Source organism: Megalops cyprinoides, chromosome 10 (assembly GCF_013368585.1).
Source record: "Megalops cyprinoides isolate fMegCyp1 chromosome 10, fMegCyp1.pri, whole genome shotgun sequence".
NCBI classification, from domain to species: Eukaryota; Metazoa; Chordata; class Actinopteri; order Elopiformes; family Megalopidae; genus Megalops; species Megalops cyprinoides.
The window spans coordinates 35,974,367-36,000,886 of NC_050592.1; the positions used below are offsets into that span (position 1 = coordinate 35,974,367).

Below are 26,520 nucleotides of genomic sequence, written 5' to 3' on the forward strand. Positions count from 1 at the left end.
AGAAAGATAGGGCCGGCAGTAGCAGCGCCGCAGCAGCAAGGCTGGCGGTGTGGATAAACACGCATGCGAGCCGCAGTCGTTCAGCGATGTAGCCGTCACGCACACGCGATGCAACTGGTGTGGCCCTGGCTAAACGATCCTCCTCTTTGGCGTCGCGGTCAAAGCTGCAGTTTGGTATCCCTTAGACCCAGGTTCGCGGCTGGGTGGGGTGACTGCTCTCGCCCTTTGCTACAGTGAGCTTGGCACATTGAAATTTGAAACATATGGAAAAAGGAACGTACAATTGACATGCTATTGATGTGAATTTAAGATACCTTTGATCCAAAATGTGAGCTTTGGATATTGACATTTGATACATGTTATATACAAAAAGTAGCTTAATTTAGCTGGTTAATGTGAGTGTTTTGATACGTTATGTGAATAAGTGTGAGTGAGAGAGTTAGTGAGAATAAGACGAGTAGCGCTCCGCCACTTTCATTTTTTCAAAGTAGCTCTCAGATGAAAAAAGGTTGGAGACCCCTGATTAAAACTGTACTCCTCTGATGTAGGGGTGCATCTACTCCATAATCCATCAATATGGTGCCACTCACAGTTAGACGAGGTAGGGCAATGTGTTGAATGGCCAGTTGCCCTCTGTACTCTGTTTGAATCCTGAACACCTTGGCTGCTGTACCCTACAGCAAAGCCTTTCCCCTTGTGCAACAGTCACATCATGCCTGTGAACGAGCGTGTGTTAAAAAGAGCCTTTTTGCATTGGGCTTCATTGGGGTGCCTAATTTTTAAATGGCACCATGCCTCAGATTGAGAATCCTTCATTAAGTGTTGCGGGGAATCTGAACCAGTTGGGGAACTGAGCCCTTGCCCTTATTGCCACGGACCAGCAGCGAGATGACCACGCAGAGCAGCAGGAGGCATCCTCATTTGCATCCCCCTCTCTCTCTCCTCTGCAGCTGAAGAAGATTCGATCGCTGCTGATTGCTGGGGCAGCAGACTACGACTGCTTCTACCAGCACCTGCGTCTGTTGGATGGTGCCTTCAAGCTGTCGGCCAAGGACCTGCGCTCGCAGGTGGTGCGGGAGGCCTGCATCACTGTGGCGTGCGTAATCTCATGCTGGGCTTTTGCTTTTTGTGTCTGATTATTTTTTCCTGGTAATTATGCATGATAGTTTGAACAGGAGAAGCAGAGAGGGGTGGTGTTTTGATATGGGTTACCCATTGGTTTTCCCTTTAACACGAAAAACCTAGGAGTGAAAATGAAGCACTGCACTGCAATAATGAACATGTAGCTGAAATGTATTAGCTGAAATGTAGCACACAGCCGAAATGATCATTTTACTGAAATGAATATGTAGCTGAAATGTAGCACACAGCATAGATTAGCATTTTGTGGAAATTATCATATTGCTTAAATGAACATATTGCTGAAATGTAGGACATAGGAGAGTGACAATTTTGCTGAAATGAACATGTAGCTGAAGTGAAGCACATTGTTTCAAAATGGGGGCAGTTGGGGGAACACTGAAATTGATTTCATTTACATTTGGTCCTCCTTTTCCTAGTTCCTCCTCTACATGAAAGATCAAATTACTGAGATCATACTGTAGATAGAAATACTACATATAGAATCATGCCTTTGAAAAGTCTGCATGGACAAGATGTGTGTAGTGTACCAATGTGGCCAATCCAACGTCCTCTGCTTGCGTGACTGTCATTGCAGCCATCTCTCCACTGTCCTGGGCAACAAGTTTGACCATGGCGCTGAAGCCATCGTGCCTATACTGTTCAACCTGATTCCCAACTGTGCCAAGGTGATGGCCACCTCGGGTGTGTCGGCCATCCGCTTCATCATCCGGGTGAGTGGCCTTGCCCACGTCCCGCCTCCCAGACTCTCAGAGTTCTGTACAGTGGCAATGAAGATCTGAGCCTGACCACTAACTGCAAAGCACAGAAGCTTCTTTTCTTGCCTGCCTGTGCTCTTTTGGGAAATAATTAGTGTGGATGAAATAACATTGACCCATCTACCAAATATGTAACATTCTTGTAATGTTAACAACATTGTAGCAATGCAATAGCATTTCTGTAGCTTTGCAAACAAATGTTGCACTAGATAGGTAAACATAAAATGCTACCCTTGGCAGTTGCTTACTGATTATTCACATATTTGCAACAGCTCTGTGATTTAAATGATGCATGGATCATTTTATGTTATTGTGTGTGTGTTCTACATGGCCCACGCAGAGCGCAAAGTAGTAACAAGCCTTGTCTCTCCTCCCCAGCACACGCATGTCCCCAGGCTGATCCCGCTGATAACCAGCAACTGCACATCCAAGTCTGTGGCGGTGAGGAGGTGAGTGTGCTCCCACCCTAGGCTCTCCTCTCCTGAGATGCTGCCTTTCGAAGTCTCCAGGCTCAAATATGAGATGATTAATAAAAACACTTCTCCTTCAGAAGGCATGTTTCCATTGATGCAGACCCAGCAGGAGTTCATCAGTGAATCAGTTAGAGGAGAATGTTATGAGACTTCCCCTGGATTGCTGCTGCTGTCAGGAGATAATGAGAGGCAGAATGACCCGCTACTGCCAAAGGTTTTAGGTGCAGATAGCTGTCTCTGGTCCAGCACAGCAGTGTATGGAGATGTCAGGGTTTATAAAGGCCACTGCCCTCATGGTTTTAACACTGCCTCAGCTGACAAGGCCCTTAAAGCCCCAGTGAAATGCTTCTCTGGAACAGCTGTATAAGAGTTTCAATAGAGTCTGGCTGCAGGCTCTACTGGTTGGACATGTCCTACCAGTGGAGGTGGCAGTCAGTGGAGGTGGAAGTGACTTAATGTGACGTGTTTTTTTCTGTGTTTTTCATTTTAATCAGAGATGAAGAGTAATTGTGCTTAGATAGCCTGAATAGTCATGTCTCATGTAGTTGCTGGCTAGACATGAAGGTTTTATCGGTTAATTTGGGGAAAAGGAGCATAGTCGCTAGCCTAGCAATGGCTATCCGTAGCCTAGTAATGTTGCTTGCCTTACGCATTTGTTAGGTCGTGTTGTTGCATTATTATTATGATATATATTATTATTATTATCTGTCACTTAAACACAAGCATGCAGATAATTAGCTTGTTAGCGAAACATTTGGGAAAACACAGCAACAAGGACATTGCAAAGTTGCATTTCCCAGACAGTGCCGCTGCAATTTAATGAAGCCGGCCGATCAATCGGACAATTTTTGGCATTTTTTAAATATTCGGCATTGGCCGATTGTGCTGCATATTAAGCCGATTAATAGGCAAGCGCATCTGCGGGCAGCTAAGCGTTGTTGTTGTGGAACACGTGAGACGCTGTCTCTTGCGGCAATCAGATTGCCATTCTACCAGCATACCCCTGTGATGTTCCCCTCTACATGTTAACTTTTTGAAGAGAACTACCTGGTAACTTCCTAAGAAAACGGTAAGACTTAAATTCTTATCTTTCGTTCTTAATCTAGCCTTATATATTTTATTGGTTAAATATGATATGTTACTTTTGGAGAGAGAATGCGAATAACATTAGGCTACATTGGAACTGTATTGATAGCGATACCTTCAACCACGCGTACCAAAACCTGGTACCGAGCCCTACGGCTAAATTATTAAAGTAGTATGCATTGTATAGATAAGCTCTGACGTTATCAATTCTGTTTTTGTACCGGAGAATTTCTCTCCCTCGGAGGCTGCGTGTGAGGCGGAGCAGCTCTCACATTCTGCAGCAGTGCCCTATTCAGACACAGAGCTTCTGCTCTTAGTAACAATGGCGGGGAAAACACACCGTTTCTAAAGCGTGAATACATTGTAGCCTACTGTATGGAAGCCCATTTTCGCCACTTAAAAGAAATCAGATCACAACTCGTTATTTAGAGATATCATCTCGTTACAGATGGTATCTCATTATTTAGAGATAATATGTCGTTATTTTGACATAGTATCTCGTTATTTTGAGATAGTATCTGTAAATAATGACATACTATCTGTAAATAATGACATACTATGTCGAAATATTGAGATGGTATGTCGAAATATTGAGATGGTATGTCGAAGTAATGAGATACTATCTCATCGTTTGGGGTTAGGCTACGCGCAACAGAGTTTAGTGTGAATGCCAGGCCTTTACTGTGTCTGATCTCTGGTGCCACTTACGGTAAACAGCAGAGAAGGGTGCGAGACACATAGCCATCCAGAGATTCCGTTTGAATAAAACGTAGCAGTCAATATCATTTATAGTCTCTCCAAACACTGAAATACCGAGATGACATACTGTAACTGAGGGGGCAGTTTCACCCGTAACTAGGTTCAGGCTAATTTGCTGTCACAGTGGGGTGTCGGTCAGGACACAGGAGTCAGGTTCCAGGTTCAGTTGTTTATTGGGGATTTGGAATGGGTGGATGTGAGGGTTTGTGTTGTATGTGTGTGTGGTTTCCTGCAAGGAGTAAGCACGTACGTACGTCAAGGACACACTATCTTAATTAACATGCACACCCCTCTCTCTCTACAGGCAATTGTATTACAACCAGTTGAACTTAGGCATACTACTTACTTTGGCACAGACGCACACAACAACAGCACAATGCTTGGTCCCCAAAGGCTTGGTCTCCCCAGTTCTTCACCTCCCAGGTATTGTTGCGGTACTGAGGTGGCGGAGGTCACCACCACCTTTATATTGTCCCGTATCCTTGACCCTATTGAGGCCCTGATCGGTGGCTAAAGGATACGGGCAGGTCCGAGGGCAAATGGTGACCTGGGGGCCGTCCTTGGGGGTGCGCCTGTGCCTCGAGTTACCTGTGGGGGGGATAAGGGGAGCAGCAGGACCGGTTTGGCCAGGTTTCAACTGAGTTGTAAACAAGTGCCTGTGAGAGGTGGGGTGTGGCCCTTTTCTACACATACAGTACATTGACTATTGTCACGATAATGTCAGTGTGACTACCATAATGTCAGTGGATCTTGTAGCGTTCTTTCTAGGGTCGGAGGCTTATTTTCATACTATGTATGTCATCTAAAAGCCCTAGAATTTCATGATTTGTGAATCCACGTCTAAAATAGCTTTCAGTGATTGAATCCAAGGGCGTAGGAGTGAGTTTTACATTGGGGGGGACACGTTTGCTACTATGAATCAAAGCCCACCCCATCCCCTAAAATATTAGCTAGCTATAGGCTGATTCCACTGTAGCTATGGCAGTAAAATACTGTATGTATAGTGACGTGGAACATTTGTGGAATCACAACAAACAGCAAATAAATAAACAAAATGCATCAATATCTGTACTTCTGTTTATTATTAGACAAGTTCATTAAAAGGTAAATTTGCAACCTAAACATGGTGCTACATGGTACATTGTACTGATCTCTGTTGCCACAAAACTTGGAAATGAAATGATCAGTGCAATGTCTGGGTTATATACAACCCACTTCTCCCTTTTCAAATTGAAGAAAATGGCTGGAGTCTTTAGCTGGACTAAATCCCAGCCTAATGATATAGTATGTTACTACTGGAATTGGGAAAAGTAAAAGTGTACAAGCCCCCCCGTAGGTAAGGGCAGAGAGGAGGGTGGCACTCTATTAGGCAAAGTGTCTACGCCCTCTTCAGGGGGTGAGGGAGATGGGGGGTGAGCTTTAGGCATGGCCTATGGCCTAGGCTAGAAAGCCAAAATATTTTTTTCTCCTGTCATTCACAGCCACAAATTGCTTGCAAATTGACTTCTTGTCCAACAAGTCAAGTTTATCCTGATTGATATGACAGACAGCGACATGGCTCCACTCTACAATGACTCAAAACAGACTTAACCAAGTCTTGAGCCTACGGAGAGCACTTAAACCTCTCTCTGCCTCAGAGGATGAAACAGGGACTACAAAAAGCAACCTGACCAGAGTTTGCACTTGCCAAAATAATCCACGTACCTCTACAGGCAATCCACGAATAATCCCTGCAGCATCTGCACTGTTACTAAATGAGTAGTTCAATCTGAACATAGAAAGCTGAGTATTTATCAATGACTGTAGCATCAATCTCTTCACTCAGAAGCGTCTCTTCCAATTTTTGCATAGTCAGCAAACCATCCTGGTTAAACAGCTCAGTGAACTGTGCATCTGCAGTATCTAAGACTTTAAAGAATTCCACTCTGTAGTGGTCCTTTGCAGATTTAGACTGATGTGCTTCAGGTCCTCCAGTGAAGCGTTTTGGGGGTGGTCTGCTCTGTGGAGTTGTAATAGGCTTAACACCTAAAGACTGAACCATGGCTGTTGCCTCTTCAGACAGAGTTTCAAAGCTTGCTTCATTTCTTTTGGCCTTGAGTGAGATCCTGACAACTTCAACAGCAGCTTTCATGCCAGCAACTGTTTCAGTTTTCTTCTGAAAAAAAGATGTTCAGGCATTCAAGCTCATGAACCACTGGTGAGGCAAGCATCAGACCAAACACTGTTTTGCCTTTACGAAACTGCCCTAGCAAGCCATTAGCAGTAGATGCTGTGTTTGAGGCACCGGAAGCCATCTCCTCCAAGCTAGCTAGCACTGACCCATACTGTGATAAAACAGCTGTGATGGCTTTGTTCTGTACCGTCCATCTTGTTGGACAGAGTGGTTTTATTGTGATATAAGATGTATTCTCTGCCTGTGCAATCGCTGCATGAATCTCTTTAAACTTCCCTGACGGAGAGAAGAGGACTCCTAACTGGTGGACCCAATCCAAAGAGTCTCTGATCAAAACAGAGGCTAAGCAAGCTTTCTGTGCGATTAAATTAGTACAGTGGGCTCCACAGTGAACATAGAGTGCTAGTGGCTGCTCTTGTTTTATCAGTGCCTGTGCCCCAGAATGCGTCCCGGACATATTAGCAGCCCCATCATAAATTTGACCTCATAAACCATGGATTGGTAAATTTAATCTCAGCAGCACATCCTTAGCAATTGTAGCAAGGCCTTTTCCTGTTGTTTCAGAGACAGAGTACAAACCAATTAATTCTTCATGGGGCATCAGGTCATTGTCAATATAACGCAGGCAAATGCTTTCTTGCTCTTGCCCAGAAATGTCTTGTGTTCCGTCAATGATAATTGCATACTGAAGAATGGGTAGATTCCGGATTGTGTCAGCTATTCCACGAACAATACTGTTGCTCATTGTGGACAGAATTTTATTCTGGATCTGTGGGCTAATGTATTCTTTCTGGGGCCTCTGCAACCATTTAGCTAAAAGGACATCATCCTCTGCCTAGTTTTTCAAGAGATGATACAAATTACTATTTTCATCCTCATGCCCTCTCAAGGCCTGTCCTTGTCATGCTAAATATTTGATGGAACTGACTATTTTCCCAAGACAGTGCCAATTGTCTGCTTGTTGGTTTGCCAAAGCACTTGACAATTGTGCATCTATAGGGTGATTTTCTTGTGCAGTCACAGAGACAGCATGACAGTGCGTATGACTACTTTCATGTGCTTTAAATTTTTTGATCGCTCTTTTCCAATTTCTAAATCCTGTAGTGATAAAGGCAGGCTCTGCTTTTGATGCAAAGGGTGTTGGTTTTTCTTGATACATTTTCTTGCAATAAAAACACAAAACCCCTTTTTGCAATACATTGTAATGCAGCCAGGGAAATTCCTTGTACCACCTCTCTTTGAAACTTAAAACTCTGTAAGACAGCACTTGAGTCTGTATGAATTTTGGGTGTGGCTGACATGGCTCTGTCTTCTGACTTGAATCTTTAATGTCACTCAGCTCTCTGTCCCTGTTTCGGCTTCTGCTTTTGTCATATATGCTCTGAACCCCCTAAAGTCATGAGACTACACTTACTACAAGCAAGCAAACAAGTGAAATCTCTACTCTGATGTACATCAAGCTCACAAAGGCCAATACAGGCTAATACTTCTCAATCTCTCTTACCTGTTGGTCTGCTCTTCTCTCTCCCTCTCTTTGTATGCCTGTCTCAACCATTTGATGTTCCTGCATGACATTAATGTGTTTACATCACATCAGAGAACACCATAAAGTTACTCTAAAAATAAGGTACAGTATCAGTTTTCTGAGGCCATGTGAAATGATTCTGGGGGAAAAACACCACTCGTATCTATTCAATGTTGATATCACAGCAACAGCACTATGCGGCTTCCATGTGGTAGATAGAAACACATGGCTACAAAGATAAAGAGTGAAAACATATGCTATGTGTTTTTCAAAGCTAATAGGTAAGTCAACCAACATATAGATACAAGTGATATTTTTCTTCCCTGGAAGCATTTCACTGAACTTTTGGAAGGTGTGCTCCCGCATCAGGTATGACTAAAGGGAAAAAAATACGGGAAGAAACCTAACGCCACATACCGGGGATAACTGTTATTGCACTAAAAATAGCTATTTGATATATCATGACTGCTAGATCGCCCAGCCCTAGTTTGTAGATACGCAAGTGTACTTGGGTACGGAACAACATTGCTAATGTGAAAGCTGAGTGGCGGGGGAGTGGGGGGGGCAGGCAATCATACTCATGCACGGTAGGAAGCAATCGTACGTAATATGAAAACGCCCTAAGCCTTTTGTAAGACCTCACCTCAGGCCCTGTATCTTCTTCTCCTCCTGTCTCCATACTGCTGCTGCCTTCCTGCTCCTAAAAATATAATATGGCTGCAGTGATGCATGTCTAAGGTAAAGCTCCTGAACATCAAGGTAGCCCATTTTAAAACTAAGGCATGAAAATCCACTTATTCATCACTGTGGAGTAGCATTCCAGCATGTGATGTGCAGGATGGTAGTGGGGTGTCCTGGTGCAGCTGATGAGTGCAGCGGGCACCAATGAGTCCGTCAGTAATAATTGTATGTTCACATTTAGTTGGTTGGAAGACAGAGAGATGGGTCCCTGCCACTGAAATCACAGAGCTGAATAGCTGCTTGAAAACAATTCTGAAGGGGACTCAGGAGGCTTATGAGAAACTAAGCATATTGTATTATTTCTGTTTATTGATCTGAGAAACTGGCATTGAACAGGCAGCAACTCAACCTCCTTGCCTGTTCTCCTTTCTAGGTTTAATCCATTACAATCATGAATCAATTTTAAAACCTCACGTCACACCCTGCAGCTCCACCTGCCTCTCCTACTGTCTCTTCCATGGTTGCATCAGGGTTCTCCTGATCAAATATATATGTATATGATATTTCAAACAAAGTAATACTGGACTTGGTAGTGGCGATCAGTTATGTTAATTTTGAGCTCTTCTGTATGTGCAAAATGCTTGACAAAAGGCACAAACTTTCACATATTCATCACTAATCCATTTAAGGCCTTACCTTACTCCCTCCACCTGTCACTCCTTCACCCGCCACTCCTTCCTCACCTGCCTCTTCCCTGTTTGTACCAGCATTCTCCTGATAAGATGATACATGATATTTAAAATAATGTAATACTAGGCTTGGTAAATGATCGGTTATGTTGTCTTGTCCTTGTGTGTTAAGTCTGTTGTATACTTACAGTAACGTTATTCTTTTTAAAAAGCCTCAGTAACGTTATGTCCTGTGATGATGGTTTTATTTATTTATTTATTTATTTATTTTTTGGTGGCATTGTGCTGAAATGAGACAAAACAATTTACGCTAAGGTTGACACCGAGAAAGTTCTACCATTACAGGGCTGAGACAAGACAAACGTTAACGTTAGACAGAGAGACTAACGTTACCTGACATTACAAGTGCTGATTGACAACTTGAGCATAGTTAACCTTAACTAACCCAAACCCTCCTAGTACATTATCGTAACAACGTTATACACAAGCCGTTTTCATAGCTATAATTAGCCGTCGTTGCTATTCGTTGTGCTCTCGTAGCCAGATAGCTAGCCAGCCAGCTTGGCCATAGGCTAACGTTAGGGCAACGTTACTAGTTTGTGAGCTCACTGTCGCTAACTAGTGTACTAGCTTTATGTACATCTCAGCCAGTCGCAAACCATCAAATGTGCCATTCAAAACTCTAAGTTGACTAAGTTACCTCATCCAAAGTTGAGTTGTTACTGATCTCAAGTTCAAAGCTGGTGAAAGCTAACCTCGCTCTACCAACCAGACGCTCCGACAAGGTGAAATGTGAAGCCAATGAAGCTAGTGATTGGCAGATATTTAATATATTATGCATGAAATGGGAAGGTTGTCTGATTGCAGGCAAAACGCGCTACCCTCGGTGTCGTGCTTTCAAAATAAAAGTTTCAAATATACAGTTTTTTTCTCCCCCGCGGTATAATGTTTGAGTGGGACAAATGCAACTGTTTCCAATATTGGGGGGGACATGTCCCACCCGGTTCCTATGCCAGTGATTGAATCCATTATTGTTCTAGGCCAGGGATCTCCAACCTTTTTCATCTGAGAGCTACTTTGAAAAAGTGAAAGAGGCCGAGAGCTACTCATGTCTTATATCACTCACACTTATTCACATAACGTATCAAAACACTCACATTAACCAGCTGAATTAAGCTACTTTTTGTATATACATGTATCAAATGTCGATATCCAAAGCTCACATTTTGGATCGAAAACATCTTAAATTCACATCAGTAGCATGTCAGATGTATGTTCTATATCCATATGTTTCAAATTTCAATGTGTCAAGCTCACATAATATATCAAAGCATCTTAAATTCACATCAAAGTCATAGAAAACATAGAAAACATTACTACGTGTTTATGGCGTGAGATGTCAGACAAATTTGGTGAACATTTTGGAACATAAAGCCACGTTAAGCCTTTTCCTTATAATGGGCATCAATGGAGAGGAGAAGATAACGTCCATACTCATAGGATTTCGGTTTTGATTTTTTTGACAGGTGAAAGTGTTTTCTCTCGGACATGTCTTGTCATAATTTGGTGATCATTGATCGCTGTTTTGGAAACATTAAGCCACGTTAAGCCTTTTCACGTTAAGAGTTTTAGAATGTCCCTGAAGTGGCGCTGAACGTTGCATCTTTTACCGACTGAAACACTGGTACCACAGATGAGGCGCACACACACTTGTCCTACACATTCGTGAGAAAAAAAACAAAAAAACACATTCCCATTCCTCATGGAAATAGTATGTTTTCTGCTTTTTCTTGGCCTGGCCACTTTCTTTGTTCATCATAAATCTGTCTATTTTATAAGCTAAACTGGCTTGCTAACACCACCGAACTCCTTGCTTTAGCTACCTCAGTATACCTCAGATATCAGAAACATCTCAATTTTGAATTAGCCTACTATCTCGAAATCTAAATAACGACATAGTATGTCATTATTTCGACAAATTTTCTCAATATTTCAACATAGTATCTCAATATTTTGAGAGAGTGTCGAAATAACGACATACTTTCTCAATGATGAGATACTATCTGTAAATAATGACATACTATCTCAAAATAACAACATATTATCTAAATAATGAGATGATATCTGTAAATAACAAGATGATATCTCTAAATAACGAGTTGTGGTCTGTTTTTATTTTCTTTTAAGTGGCAGAAACGGGCTTCCATAAGAATTGATGCTGACCATGCTTAACATAAGTGCAACAAGTCATGTTGGCACATTGATAGAGGACATGTGAAAGTAGAAACGTGCAATTTTGTCGAAACTTCTGGCTAAAAAGTACACCTAACTTTCCTCATAACGTGTCTGTGGGTCCTACCTAGCCTCCATGACATCATCGCTCGTGGCCCATGTACTCTTAAGCAGAAATGAGCAGCAGGCTGTGTAATATGAGTAAACTTTTTTTTTTTTTTGCTATAACTTATTTATTTTATTTATATAAGTTTTTGTGCACTAAACTTTATTTTTTTCATCCAAAAGTTTATTTGACAAAGTCTAGATTTTTGATTACCTGTTTTGTGTATTTAATATTTAACGTATACATTATTTTTATTTACAATATACAAGTGCATTGCAAAGCAGATGCAAAATGCAGATTGGAGAGGCAGACCATAATTGTTGTTCAATAAATGTTTAATTTAAGCAATTTCGGTCATCGGCTGCCCTGATTTCTAAAGGTCGGCATCGGCATTGGCCAGAGAAAAACCTATATCGGTCGACCTCTACTTGAAACCTCCATATTGTTAGGCAGTAGTGCTACCCATCTGCACCACCGTATTACCCCCACCACATAAATGTCAAGCTTTGACATAAGCAGTGCCATCAAATGCAGTGTGACTTATTGTGACCTTGCAATGAGAAGTGCCAATGCTGTTGGAGGAGTGCAATTTTTGGGTGTTTGAAAAAATCCAAAATCATGGGAAAAAGGCAGAGAGCACACCATATTAGCTGAATATAATAACATGTCCCTGATTAGAAAAGGGCCCCCATTTTTCAACACCTTTTTTGGTAACAGACTTTTTGAAGATCAAATCTTATTTTTTAAATAAATCATTTCATTTGATATCAATTTAATAAAACACACTGAATAAAACTAGGTAGGGTGATATATTGTCTACATATTTTAGATGAAATTGCCAGATTTAAATAAAAATAAAATGTAATCACATTTTCATATAAATAGGTTATTTAAATAAAAATAAAAATAAACTAGTCTACTGGGATGTCTAATACTACTTAATCTCAGATAAATGGCGCCATCTGCTGTTATTAATGTATAATGACATTAAAAAGTCTAGTCCTCCCATGTAAGAAAACACCACTTTTCAGGTGTAATTTTCTGAAGTAGAAAAAACCCTGTCTTACATTCAGGCCAATATGGAAAGTCCAAGTGTTTCAACACTATTTAGTGTATTAGTTGAGGCAGGTCAAAAGGTTCAGGAGATGTGCTTATTCCAAGTGCTACAAACTGATTGTATTTTAGCAGCCATGCCATTTGGACATGTTCATTTCCCAGTTAGGACCTGATATGTAATGATGTAATGTTCTACAAAAAATTGGTGGCAATATCTTCTTTTCTTTGTGTGGTCTGTGCCTTGCGATGTCCCTTGGAACAAAATGTCATTAAAATCTAAGTACATAGACACATGGGTGTTTAAAACTGTTTTTCAGTATAGCATCTGAAAGTGGCCAAATTTCACTAAATTTGGTGTGTGCCATCCAGGCCGCATGGTAAGCATGTGTACCAACGTTTATGCCAATGAACAAAAGCATTTCAGAGATATGGCCACTCTTCCTTTATGGCGCCTTCATGGGCAAATTTGTGGGTACACTGCGGCCACATTGTTCAACGAGGCAACTATCCTTTAACAACTCATAAAGACAATGGTCCAAAGATGTCTTTATGGAGGGGATGGTTAAATGTGTTGTTGACAAAATCAAAGATGGATGAAACACGAAAAGGCTGACGCAGAGGTTTGATAAGTTCCCAGTTAGGATCCTTTGATAACTTTGATGAAGCACAGGAAATGTATTTGAAATATCTGCTTTTCTGCCAGAGTAATGGGGATGTAAATGATTTTTTTCATGGTATAGCGCCCCCAAGTGGCCAAATTTCATGAAACTTGGTGCATACCCAGTAACGTACCAAGTTTGGCATCACTTCAACAAAGCACTGCTGAGATATGACTCACTTCCTTTTTTGGTGTTGTTATGTGCGGCGCACTGGGCGTGTGGAGTCTGGGTCGCCTGCGTCTCGGTTCCCCCCCCCCTCCTCTTCCGCTCTCTATCTCCTGACGCAGGTATCCTGCGGCGCTGCGCCCCGCCTCCTCATTCTGGTTCGGCCAACCTGAAAACGGGGCTGCTGAACGGTCTGCCTGAGCGTATGGCTTTGTACCTGAATGAGCAGAAGGTGGAGTCATTGTCTCAGGCAGCTGTGCTGGCGGATGAGTTTAGTTTGACACACAAGAATGTATTCGGGCCCGCTCGTGCCCCGACTCAGTGTGGTGAGAGAACCCCCACAGGCACCAAACCTCAGCAGTTCGGCCCTACCTCGTTCCGTTCCAAGGCTGAGTGGAAATGCTTTTATTGCCATAGAGTAGGTCATGTAATTGCTGACTGTCCGAGTCTCAAAGGCAAACAGCGACAACGACAACAGCCGGACCAGACCCACACCTGACCCTAGCTATGCTTCCTTCCTGTTGGAAGGGTTAGTGTTGAGATCTGGAAACCGAGAGGAGCAGAAAACCGTAATCATGCTGCGTGATACTGGTGCGGCGCAGTCACTTATTTGCTCCGATATGTTAGAGTTCGCTGCTGATACCTTCGCTGGGTCATATGTCCTTGTGCAGGGTATTGTGATAGGCTGTATTGAGAGGGTTCCGCTGCACACCATCCACCTGCAGTCTGACCTGGTGAATGGTTTTGTTATAGTAGGGGTAAGACCCTCGTTGCCGGTGAAAGGGGTTGCCTTACTTTTGGGGAATGACCTAGCGGGCGGTAGGGTGCTGCCGTTACCAGAAGTGTCTGCTACGCCCGCGGAGCCGCCCCAAGATGATGGGCTCGCTCGTGAGTTTCCTTCAGTGTTTCCTGCCTGTGTACTGACTCGTGCCCAGTCCCGTAGATATGGAAACGCTGTTGACCCTTCTCTCGCTTCGTGTCTGTCTGCGGGTGGGGAGACTGAGTCTACCCGGGGCAGACCGAGTGCTTATTTTGTGGAGAAGGGTTTACTTATGCGGAGGTGGTCCCCCGCCGTATGTGATGACTCAGGGTGGAACACTGTTTTTCAGATTGTGGTACCGGCAGAGTACCGACAGTATGTCCTACAGTTAGCGCATGATCACCCTCTTGCGGGACACTTAGGAGTGACTAAGATTTACCGCCGTATGTTACAGCACTTCTTTTGGCCTGGTATGAAGTCTGCGGTGGTTGTCTACTGTAGAACCTGCCCTGTTTGCCAGGTTGTGGGAAAACCGAATCAGACTATTCCCCCTGCACCGCTATATCCTATACCGATGGTAGGAGAACCATTTGAGCGTGTGCTGATTGATTGTGTGGGCCCCCTACCAAAAACCAAGCCCAAGTCCCGGTAATCAGTACTTGTTGACAGTAATGTGTGCTGCTACCCGATACCCCGAGGCTATTCCTCTTCGTAAGATTATGGCCCCCGTCGTAGTTAAGGCACTACTGCAGTTTTTCTCTACCTTTGGCTTGCCTAAGACAGTGCAAACTGATCAAGGCACAAACTTTTTGTCCAAGGTGTTTGCGCAGGTTATGCAAACGCTCTCCGTCAACCATAAAGTTTCGAGTGCATATCATCCACAGGGTCACAGGGAGCTTTAGAGCGGTTTCATCAGACCCTGAAGTCCTTGCTACGGGCACACTGCGTAGAACATGAAAAAGAGTGGGACACTGGCATCCCGTTTGTTTTATTTGCTGTTCTGGAAACCGTGCAGGAATCTCTAGGGTTTAGCCCCGCTGAATTAGTATTTAGGCATACGTTAAGAGGTCCTCTTAAGCTCCTCAAGGAACAACTGTTGGGTGACACCTCGAAGCCCCCGTCCAACATACTGGACTACGTTAGCGAGTTTAGGGAGCGGCTTCAATCTGCCTGCAGGTACGCTAATAAATCCTTTTCGCAGGCAGCCATGAAAGCCCGCTACGACCAGAGAGCGGTGCCACGGTGTTTCGGCCCTGGGGACCGAGTGCTGGTATTGTTGCCAATCCCTGGTTCGGCTTTGCAAGCCCGTTTTTCTGGCCCTTATGTGGTGGACTGTAAGCTCTCTGAAACAGACTATGTAATTCGGACGCCTGACTGAAAGCGCCAGACTCGCGTGTGCCACCTCAACATGTTGAAGCCCTATCACGTGTGTGGCCAGGCCCCGGTAACTCCGTGTCCGGATGTGGATGCTTCTGTCCCCTCTGCAGTAGCTGCCCCGGTGTTGGCTGTCGGCGAGGACGGGGATGGTCTCGTGCTGCGGAACGCCCCGGAGCAGTGTGGCAGGCTGCAGAATTCTGCCGCTTTACAGGAGTTCCCCCGTCACCTCACTCACCTAGATGTCCTGCAGCAAGTGGACGTGCTTCAGTTAGTACAAGCGTACCCCTCTTTGTTTAATGATGTGCCAACCCAAACCAGCGTGCTTAAGCATGATATTGATGTAAATGGGGCCAGGCCGATTAAGCAGCACGCTTATCGCGTGAACCCCGTTAAACGAGCTCTGATGCGCCAGGAGGTTTCTTACCTGCTTGACCATGGCTTAGCCCAGCCTAGCTTGAGTCTCTGGAGTTCACCGTGCATTCTGGTGCCCAAGAGTGATGGCACCGCCCGTTTTTGCACGGATTACCGTAAGGTTAACGCAGTGACCGTGCCCGATTCCTTCCCTTTGCCGCGTATGGAGGATTGTATCGACCGAGTTGGGTCAGCGAAGTTTGTCAGCAAACTCGACCTGTTGAAAGGGTAGTGGCAGGTCCCATTAGTGTTGCATGCTGCTGAGATCTCTGCCTTCGTTACACCTGACCATTTCCTCCAATACTCAGTTATGGCATTCGGGATGCGAAATGCTCCCGCTACGTTTCAAAGGCTCAAAGGAGGGGGTACCTAACTGTGAAGCCTACCTAGACGATCTCGTTCTGTATTCCGCCGATTGGCCGTCGCATATGGAAACGCTTGGCTTAGTCTTTAACCGCTTGAGTGGGGCCTCCCTGACCCTTAACCTGGCTAAGTGTGAGTTTGTTAAAGCCACAGTAACTTACCTGGGTAAGATCGTTGGCCAAGGTCAGATGCGTCCCGTGGATGCCAAAGTGGAATCTATCCGCTGTTTCCCCGCACCCGATACGAGGCGACAACTCCGGCATTTCCTGGGCATGGCGGGTTATTATCGGTGCTTCTCCCGGAATTTTTCCTCTGTGGTTGCCCCTCTCATCAGTCTTTTAAGCCCTTCACGTGCGTTTGTCTGGACGCCTGAGTGCCAGGCGTCTTTTGAACGTGTGAAGTTGCTTTTATGCCACGCACCTGTTCTCACTGCTCCTGATTACAGCAGACCTTTCAAGCTGGAGGTGGATGCCAGTGCCACCGGTGCCGGAGCAGTGCTGTTGCAGGAGGATGACGATGGCATTGATCACCCCATTAGCTACTTCTCCAAGAAATTTGATAAACATCAGTGCAACTATGCCACCATTGAGAAGGAATCCCTGCCCCTCTTGCTGGCGTTGCAGCACTTTGAAGTTTATGTAGGATGTAGTTCTCTCCCGGTTGTGGTGTACACTGACCATAACCCGATTGTGTTCCTGGCCCGCATGCACGCACCAGGTGTCATCACCATGGAATTTCATTGGACGACAGCGGCCGTAAATCCTTTTAATAACTTTTGAACAGAACCCTCTGTAGATGATATGTACCAAATTTGGTGGTGATAGGATCAACGGTCTAGGACTAAGTCACAAAAGTAGGTTTTTCGAAAAATTCGAAATATGATTTTTTTTTTTTTTTTTTTTTTCAAAAATCCAATACAGTGGATGAGTCTGTTCATTTCATCGTGACCCACGGATTCAGGGGGAATAATGATCACAACTCTAGGACTAACGATTCAAAAGTTATAAGCAAAAATGTACTCTGAAATTTGGCCTGTTGGTGGCGCTACAGGGATTGATGGATTGACTCCAAATTTAGTGTCTGGATACCTTGGACTGTGCTCTATGAGGGTGCTGGATTCCACCAACATCCACCTAGGGCTTCTGTGGCCTGCCATAGAAAACCATTTAAAAACAATAATACCAAGATGGCTGAGAAACAAAATGGCTGACACACAGGTTTCATGCTTTCCCAGCTAGAGTCCTTAACTGTGATGATGCACAAGAAATTTAACTCTGAGCATAAGGCTTGCAGTTGTGAATCACAGTTGGGTAGGGCAGCATGTCTCAAACCTCTCCTGATGGTCCACTGTCCTGCATATCTTCTATCTCTCCTTGCTGCTTGATTAAATCAGATGTGGTTAGCTAATCAAAAGTGCCACTGATGAGTTCAGTCAGGTAGGTTGAGCAAGGATAGATAGAAGATATGCAGGACAGTGGGCTGTCAGGAGTAGGATTGAGAAACACTGGGGTAGGGTACATAAATTAAAAGTCTAATATAAACAGCTTAGCTCTACAAAATGGTCTACAGAGGACATGTCACATGTGGGACTGTGGACGCCCTGAGAGATGAGCCAGGCGCAACACCAAGGGTTTGCTTCACTGACGGGTCATCAGACGACTGTGGTCTTGTCAAGCCTGGCCTTTCAGTGACAACTGTTGACCCATGCTTGTCATTTCCTTACCCACAGGCGATGCTATGACTTCCTGGACCTGCTGCTTCAGGAATGGCAGACTCACTCCCTAGAGAGGTAAGCCAAGAAGTCTGTAGCTGTTTTTAAGGAAAAAATATATGACCTCCAGTCAGATGAAACTCAAATTTTCATTAAAAACCCCATTATTATCACCATTGCTCTCAGACTTAGTCCATGGGTTCTTCTCCTCCCAAGGACCATTTTGTTGTATTGAATTTTTCGCCATTTGGATTTTTCTGTAAACAGCATCTTACCCTAGATGGCTGTGTTGACATGGGTCTTTCACTGACTTGTGCCTCAGACTAGGGTTGGGCGGTATGGCCTAAAATTTATATCACGGTATAATTTATATAGCCTATCGAAACAAGATAATATAGCCCCATGGTGTATTGAAGTAGGCTAATCAATTAATCACGTCTCGGCGGACGTGCGCACATTCAACTTTAGTTGACAAGCTGATGTTAGATTAACCCCAAAATATACATTTATAAATGTGACAAAATACTCCAAAACCCCCAAATTACGTGAGTCTTAATATCCAGCAAGCAAGAGAAATAGTTCAAATATGAATAAAGTTAATCAAGATTGCAATCAAAGTCAAAGTTTTTCACGAAGAGGAAGCAAGAAGCCGCAGTTAAAAAAACTTGCAACCTACAATCTCACCACTCCGCGAACGAGAAGAAAGCGATCCTTTTGCAAACATCCACATCTTCCGACCGATCCACATCTTAATCCACAGCTAAGAATCGTGACGGTTTGCAATTAGATGAGCCCGAACGCCGTGTTCACCTGCATGCGCACACTAATTTCCCCTCATCCGTAGCACTTAGCCTGTGAGGACGTCCTATCTGTCTTCATCATATAATATAATGATTTGATAGCACACACAATGCATAGCATAATTCAAGAGTAATGGAAAGAGAATAGCACATTATTATTTAAAGAAAATAACATGCAGATAGACTTTTAATGGGTGGCCATTATAGTGGGACATAGTGCGGTTTTGAAGGGTTTTGTCACGTCGTTGTATGTTGGCTACATGTTGTGAGGTTAGGCTACTGCTTTGCGTGTGTGTGAGCGAGAGAGAAAATGGTCTGCGTCTGACAGTAGCGCAAATTCACAGTGTCCCGTAAGCTATACAGCTGCTAGGCTCATGGTGTCCCAGACAACAATATTTTGATGATTCAGAAAAGATTAATCACTGTCAGGCCAGCAAAGATTTATGTATGTAGGTAAAGCTTAGTACCGTGTCTTTTCAATGAAGTTACACCTGTCAGCATGGTATAGTCAAAGTTACCGGTCAGCGCGGTATAGTCAAAATCCATACTGTAGGGCAAATTCATACCGGTGTACTTTCTATACCGTTTATACCGTCCACCCCTACCTCAGACCCTTTGCTTCAAACATTACATACAAATTGTTCCTGCACTGTGCACAGTGGCTACTAGGGCTGTGTGATATGACCAAAATCTCATATCCCGATATAGGTCATTTCATATCCCAATAACGATACATATCCCGATATAGCACATTTTCCGTAAATTCAGTGAATAAATAGTTTATATAAAATGATTATATGGAAAGGCCTATTTCTTATTACATTTTGAAGTTTCCATATAGGTCTGTGTATGTATGCGAGTCAACTGGAAGTCCATTCCTCCCTATGGGAACCTCCGTGATCTCCGATGTGTTTGCGAAACTCCTCCTTCCGTTTTTTTAGGTCCAAAATTTGCCTTCGAGTGCGTTGAAAAAATTGAACTTTTTGCGGCGGATTTCGGAGAGACCGTATGCACCGTGTGCCAGGAAGTTAATGGCATTGGAAAAATGAATTAGCTAACAGGCTATTTCCTTCAATTCAGTTGCTTGACTAGTGATCGAAGTTAAATAAAAGTGAGAGTTCATTAAACACTTTGAAGAAAGGGTTTGCGTAATCAGGCAACCTTTTGCATCGACAAAACATGGTGCTTTAACCAATAATCTTAAGAAATACAGATCATCTTTATCACTTTGATATGAAAACTTTATCTCCCTCCCATTCTAGCGCTGTGATTTCCCTCCATTATATTGCCGCTCATTTGACATATAAATAGAGGTTGCTTCACCATTGCATTCATTCCATGATGACACCGACACGAGTGAGAGTTACGTTTTGATCCATCTCCTTTTCCTTGCATTGAACACTAGAGGGAATATTGCATATATTATACTGAATTACGGACATCAAACAAAACTGTGTGAAAACGAGGCATAACCCTTTCCTGCGTATGGTCACACTGGTGTGATTTGCAGTTTAGTGTGTATGCTAAAACCGGTGCGATTAAAACACTAGACTGGAAAAATTCTAACTAATTTTACCTTTGAGGAAACAGCGATTTAACGTTAGAAAAATATAGCAAATGCTAACTGAAAACTATGAGAAGCTTAATAACGCAAATGAAAACATAACGAACCATGTAATGTAACATACGCACTACATAGCATAAAAATAAGTTACATGCGAAAGGGTTAAGGATTAACAAAATATAAAATATGAATGTATAAAATATAAAAAGGTAAATAGTAAACATTTTTCAACTATAGTTCTGTGTTACATTCACTCTCCTCCATGTTTGTTTGTGTTGCCTTCATGCAAATTTCCTGCCTGCATCCGTGCCGTGTGGAAGAAAGCAACGCATCGTCCAAATGACAAAAAATATTGCCGTAAAGTGTGCGATTTGCGACACAACGAAATAAACGATAGAGCATACATTGAATTGACATGGCTAAAGGGTGGATGAGTCCCTCCTCTTACTGCTGCCTTTTATTACTTCTTCCCAAATCTAAGTGCAGTGCCCTCCCTGTCCCTGTCCCTTTTCCTTTGTTGCTTCATCCCCTTCCCTCACAGGCACGTGGCTGTCCTGGTGGAGAGCATAAAGAAGGGCATCCGAGATGCAGACGCTGAAGCACGAGTGGAAGCCCGCAAGTAAGCCACAGTCTTACTGTTAGGATGGACCAACTCCAGGGGTGTCCCAGCTAAAGCCCGAGCATAAACCTGCAAAGGCACTCTAAAGAGGCCTGCAGAATTATTAATCAAAATGGGTAAATGGGGCCCTTTACGGTACATATCAAAAATGTTGAAACAACATTTCAATTAGCATAGTTGGATATATATGCTTGGTAGCTAACCTTACTGTTTTTGTAAATGGTTAGAAAGTATCACGGTGTGCATCTTTGTTCTCCTCCGAAAAAAGTATTTGAAACATTTGAAGTTATTATTTGTCTTCAAACTGGGTTGGAGTTTTTAAAAATTTTACAAAGTCAAAGCTACAATAGCTAGCTGTTTTTAAGTAGGGCAACCCTTCATAGACTGCGGAATAAGTGTTTTATAGTGCATTTCTGTCTGCTGGGCAGATTCATAAATAATGCAGTTTTTTCTCTGATCTGTAAACAAAAAAAGCTTGATCTCAAGGCTAAATGAGTTTTAAATCCTTTCTCTGATCATCATGTTATATTTCTGTCTTTCTGTTTGTGTCTGTGTGTCTGTACGTGAGAGATACTAACGGGCTGCGTGTCATTTCCCCTGCCGGGGAGTACTGGGGCCTGTGACGTGTGTGTCTGTACGTGAGAGATGCTAACGGGCTGCGTGTCACTCTCTCTCTTTCTCTCTTTCTCTCCCTCCCCCCTGCCAGGGCATACTGGGGCCTGCGTAATCACTTCCCAACAGAGGCGGATGCCCTGTACAACTCCCTGGAGGCGTCATACCAGCGCAACCTGCAGTCTTGCCTGAGGAGCTCTGGCAGCGTGGCCTCCCTGCCTCAGTCTGACCGCTCCTCCTCCAGCTCCCAAGAGAGTCTCAAGTAATAGCCTCCCTTCCCCCAAGCATGCCATGGGGTATTTCACCATACAGTACAGTTACAGCTGAGCCAGAAACAATAGCGTAAAACATGCTCAGATGTGTCCTTCAAGCACACAGATTTATCTCTATTTGACCAGTTAACACAGTAGCCCTCATGAATTCAGGGGTCCTTAATTTCTACGTGAGAGAAGCTAGGGCTCCCACAGTTTCACCCAAAAAATGTATTTTATTTCATACTGTTTTCTTCCTCCACCACTGCCTGATTTTTTTTTTTTGTCTTCCAGCCGCCCTCTCTCATCAAAGTGGTCCGCTGCGCCTGGCAGAGGTAGGTACCCTGACAGAATTGAGCTGCCAAGCAACCTGTATTTGAATGTTTATTTTTACTGTTTTTGAAGGAAAAAACCTACATTAAAGAAATGCCGTGTGGAAAAGTGGTTTCTGTATGAACTACTGGCAGAAATATAGCCCTGACAAAGGTTAGTTGATGCAAATCCTATGTCATGGTCCAGTAAAGGAATACGTTATCAATCCACTTGAGGATGACTTAAGAGTGTTTACAGCAACAGTTCCCTTTGTGAGGCGGTCTTACCATTTGTAATTACCCCCTATACTGTAGTTGTTACCTGACCTGACACTTTACAGCGTAAGGTTTTTGTTGATCAAAGACAAATCATGTATCTGATGCGCACTGATGACTTGATGTGTTTAAAAAAATTGAATTGTAAGGTTTGATGATGTTTGATGGTCTCATTTTATAATTACAAACACTTTTTGTCAGGCATTTTGGGACCCACTTCAGTGAAGTAAAGCAACATTTTTATTCCCCATAGGCAGCCTGGATGATATTAGAACTAAGATTATGAAGTTAATGCCAAGATGGCAAAGGTTTCTAGAGCCACAGTGCCAGATCATCCCTGCAGTCAGGTGATAGGAGGCCGATTCCCCATATTCAGGAAGAACTGGGACCCCATTCCCAGTACTCCCTTGCTGTAAAGGTAATGCAGTGAATCCAGTCACTGTTTTATGATGCCTACCCTGGGCATTAAGCTCTATGGAAGAATGGCAAAACAACCTCTGTCTCAGCCAGCTCACGTTAGCTAGCACGATTAGCATTGTTTTAGTTCTTTCGTGTTGATTGTCATGACTCCCCCAGTGAGCCAGTTAAAGGGTGTGGTTCAGCATTGTTAAGTTCTACTTAATGGAACAGACTGTCAGATGAATGAGATGAGACTGGTCTTGCAGAGACAAGGTTTATTCCCCGGGGGCCAAAGTTACAAATGCAAACAGCACCCATAGACTGCCTAAGATCAGATGAGCACTTACATAAATACCCAGGTGTAACCCAGTTGTTGATTGCACTTAGACGGAGTGACATGCCAGTGAATTGCAAGCATTGATATGGTGATGACCCTTTGTTCTAAGACAGTTCCCATAGACAATTTGGTGTGATCTGCCTTGATATGGTGGTGACACTTTGCTCTAGGACAGTTCCTGCAGACGATTTGGTGTGATCTGCATTGGTATGGTGGTGATGCTGCTCTAGAACAGCACCTGTAGCCAATTGGGTGTGATCTGGACAGATTGTCTAGCCCTGATTAAATTAGACATGATTTGGGCGATTAGATAAATGAGTAATAGAATGTAGATCCTAACAATCCCCCCTTTTGATCATAGATTGGCTACAGTCTTCTGATCAATCATACAGATGTAGTAACAGTCTACACAACCCAGTGTTTCTGACGACATGAACATATCTGCAGGAATTCATTGTAAACCTTCCCCTTATGACAAAGACAAATACTTCATGTTCATGGATCTACCTCTGCTCGCCTTAGATCCTTACAGCCATGGGTGTTGTCAACAGGATCAGGTGTCAGACTTTTACGTACATTTGGTCACCTGGTCCAAGCACATGTTCTCAGTCATCAGACTTGGGCTGATAAGCACAGGACACCTTGAATCTTCACCTCTGCCCCCTCTGCGGAGATATGATTAGGTAGTGCTGATCATTTAGTTCTGTTACATCTAGCTGATTGTTGTCACCCATGATTTACACACTTGCTTCCACACACAAATGAAAAGAAAGACTGGACTGGATGGCATGGTGGATAATACTGATAGGAATGTTGCCTACCACTTTTTAAGGGTGCCTGATGCTACTCCACCAACCCAGGGCTCCAGATCTCCGATTCTCCAGTTGTATATCCCGGACGAGCACCCAGATGTTAGGTTCTGCTTGATGGAATGGACTGTCAGTTTGGGCGCTGTTTGTGTTCCTAACATTGGCTCCTGGGGAATAAACCTTGCCTCTGTAAGACCAGACTCATGACATTCAACTAAGACTGCATAGGCTCAGATGAGAACTTACAGAAATATCCAGGTGTAATTAGCACACGCCAGTGAACTGCAAGCATGACCCTTTGGTCTACAACAGTTCCCGTAGACCATTTGATGTGATCTGCCTCGATGTGGTGAGGCTTTGCCAGTTCCCACAGACAATTTGGTGTAATTCTGCATTGACATGTTGATGTCACTGCTCTAGGACAGTTCCTGTGGGGAATTTGGTGTGATATAAACAGATTGTATAGCCCTGGTTTAAATGAGTTTAGATAAATGAGTAATAGAATGTGGATCCTAACAGCATATTTCATATGCAAGTCTCATATCAACCTCCCCAAGCAGGCCCAAGTGAGACCTATCCTTGAGTCCCTCCACTGGCTACCGGTTTCAGTGAGGATCACGTTCAAGACCTTCCTACTAACCTTTAAGGGACTTAACGGATCATCCCCACAATACATACAAGACATGATAAAAGCCTACAAGCCTGCAGGATTGCTGTGCTCTGGTACCTCGGGTCACCTCTGTGTCCCGAAATACAAGGGCAGCATCTCTCAAACCCGCCTCTTCTCAGTACTGGCTCCACACTGTTGTCTGAATCTCGGCAGGAAGCTTATTCCACCAGACCCCCCTGGACACCTTCAAGAAAAAACTTAACTCATCTTTTCAAGTTGTATCTCTAGCCTACCTTCCTCTCTATCTATGTCTTTCTATCCTATCGACTGCTATTTTCATTATAAACAAAAAAGGCAGGGGCTCCCGAGAGGCTCAGTCGGTAAAAGCACTCATTCTGAGTGTAGACTGAACGCTACGGCCTGGGTTCAATCCTGACTGTGTCACTAGCCGACAGTGACCAGGAGTTCACAGGCGGAACACATTGGCTTCATTCCGCTGGGGATAGGGGTGGGTATGTCGGCATGGGCTTCGGTCCCATTAGCAACAGTGACCCCTGCTGGTCGATCGGGCGCCTGTGGTCCACATGCCAAAGCTGCATATGAAATGTCTTCCTCCGACTCATCTCTGTGCTAGCTTAGCTTGTGGACTGCAGTGCAAAAAGAAGCAGCAGCTGACATCACGTGTCTCAGAGGAGGGCACATGCTTGTCCACGCTCTCCTGGATTGACAGTGGGGGTTGTGCAATGGGACTGAATGTCAATGACAAATTGGGCATTCCAAAAATTCAGGGAATTAGCCATTCCAAATTGGGGAGAAAATGGAAAAAGGAAAAAACAAATAACAAAAAAGGCACTCTACACTAGCTTAGCACTTAACTTTGTATCTTACTGACCTCTTGTAATACTGTAGTACGGTAAGTACTCTTAGCATAGTGAATCACTTATTTGTAAGTCCCTCTCAGTAGGAGTGTCTAAATGAAATAATGTAATGTAATGTAAAAAAGAATACCGAGTGATGACCGATTCTTCATGGCTTCACACTCACAATGTATCGAATGGAGGAACTCTCTTGGCTGCTTGTTTTATGATTGAATCTCACACAAACCTGTGAAAGGTCAACCTCAGATATCTCCTGTTTTGGTGCTTTTCCTTGTTATTGATTTGCTGTGTCTTACTTTGTGTAGGATTTTGCCTCAGTTCGAGTGTAATCTTTCATAAGTTTCAGGAAAAACTGAATCCATGTCCAGAGACACCATCTGGTGGTGGATAATGGAATCGCTCACTTCTACACAAATGTTTTGTACCTACCACTGATCTGTGACTGAAAATGGCAGGTCTTCATTGCACTACAGTCATTTAGCAGACCCTCTTATCCAGACTTCAAGCACAATAGAACATAAGTGTATCCATTCAAGTTAAATGAGCAACAGTGTCAGACCAGGCTAACAACACTTCCAGACCAGTGAGTGTGAACATAACACTATTCAAGCCCTACCACAAGTTAACTTCTTGGCAATCTGACTAGGCAATGGAAGCCAGGTATACCACCACACATTAGTCACAAGAACACAGAATCCAAAATGCGTCACAATACTACGCGTAAAATAAAACCGCAAGTACTAGAGGTAGTAGGTGTTAGTGGGTGAGGATTGAGGTGGAGCCAAGATGTAGTCTGAAGAGTTGGGTCTTTAGTCTGTGTCAGAAGAATGCCAGTGATCCTGCTGTCCTGACCTCTGTGGGGAGTTCAATTACACCATTGAGGGACCAGTATAGACAGGAATTGTGTCTGAGAGGAGCGACCCCATTGGG

The 26,520-nt window shown here is 43.6% G+C and overlaps 1 protein-coding gene across 20 annotated transcripts in view; it reads left to right on the forward strand.

Moving 5' to 3' along the window:
- The window catches only part of LOC118784368 (CLIP-associating protein 2-like), a 151,072-nt gene that overhangs the window by 83,831 nt on the left and 40,721 nt on the right, over positions 1-26,520 (forward strand). For all 20 annotated transcript variants that reach the window (XM_036538581.1, XM_036538582.1, XM_036538589.1 and 17 more), the window contains 7 exons: positions 951-1,096; positions 1,718-1,853; positions 2,277-2,347; positions 18,143-18,202; positions 21,030-21,107; positions 21,814-21,981; positions 22,265-22,305. In XM_036538581.1, the coding sequence (XP_036394474.1) occupies positions 951-1,096; positions 1,718-1,853; positions 2,277-2,347; positions 18,143-18,202; positions 21,030-21,107; positions 21,814-21,981; positions 22,265-22,305 (700 nt within the window). The remainder of the gene's footprint in view (positions 1-950; positions 1,097-1,717; positions 1,854-2,276; positions 2,348-18,142; positions 18,203-21,029; positions 21,108-21,813; positions 21,982-22,264; positions 22,306-26,520) is intronic.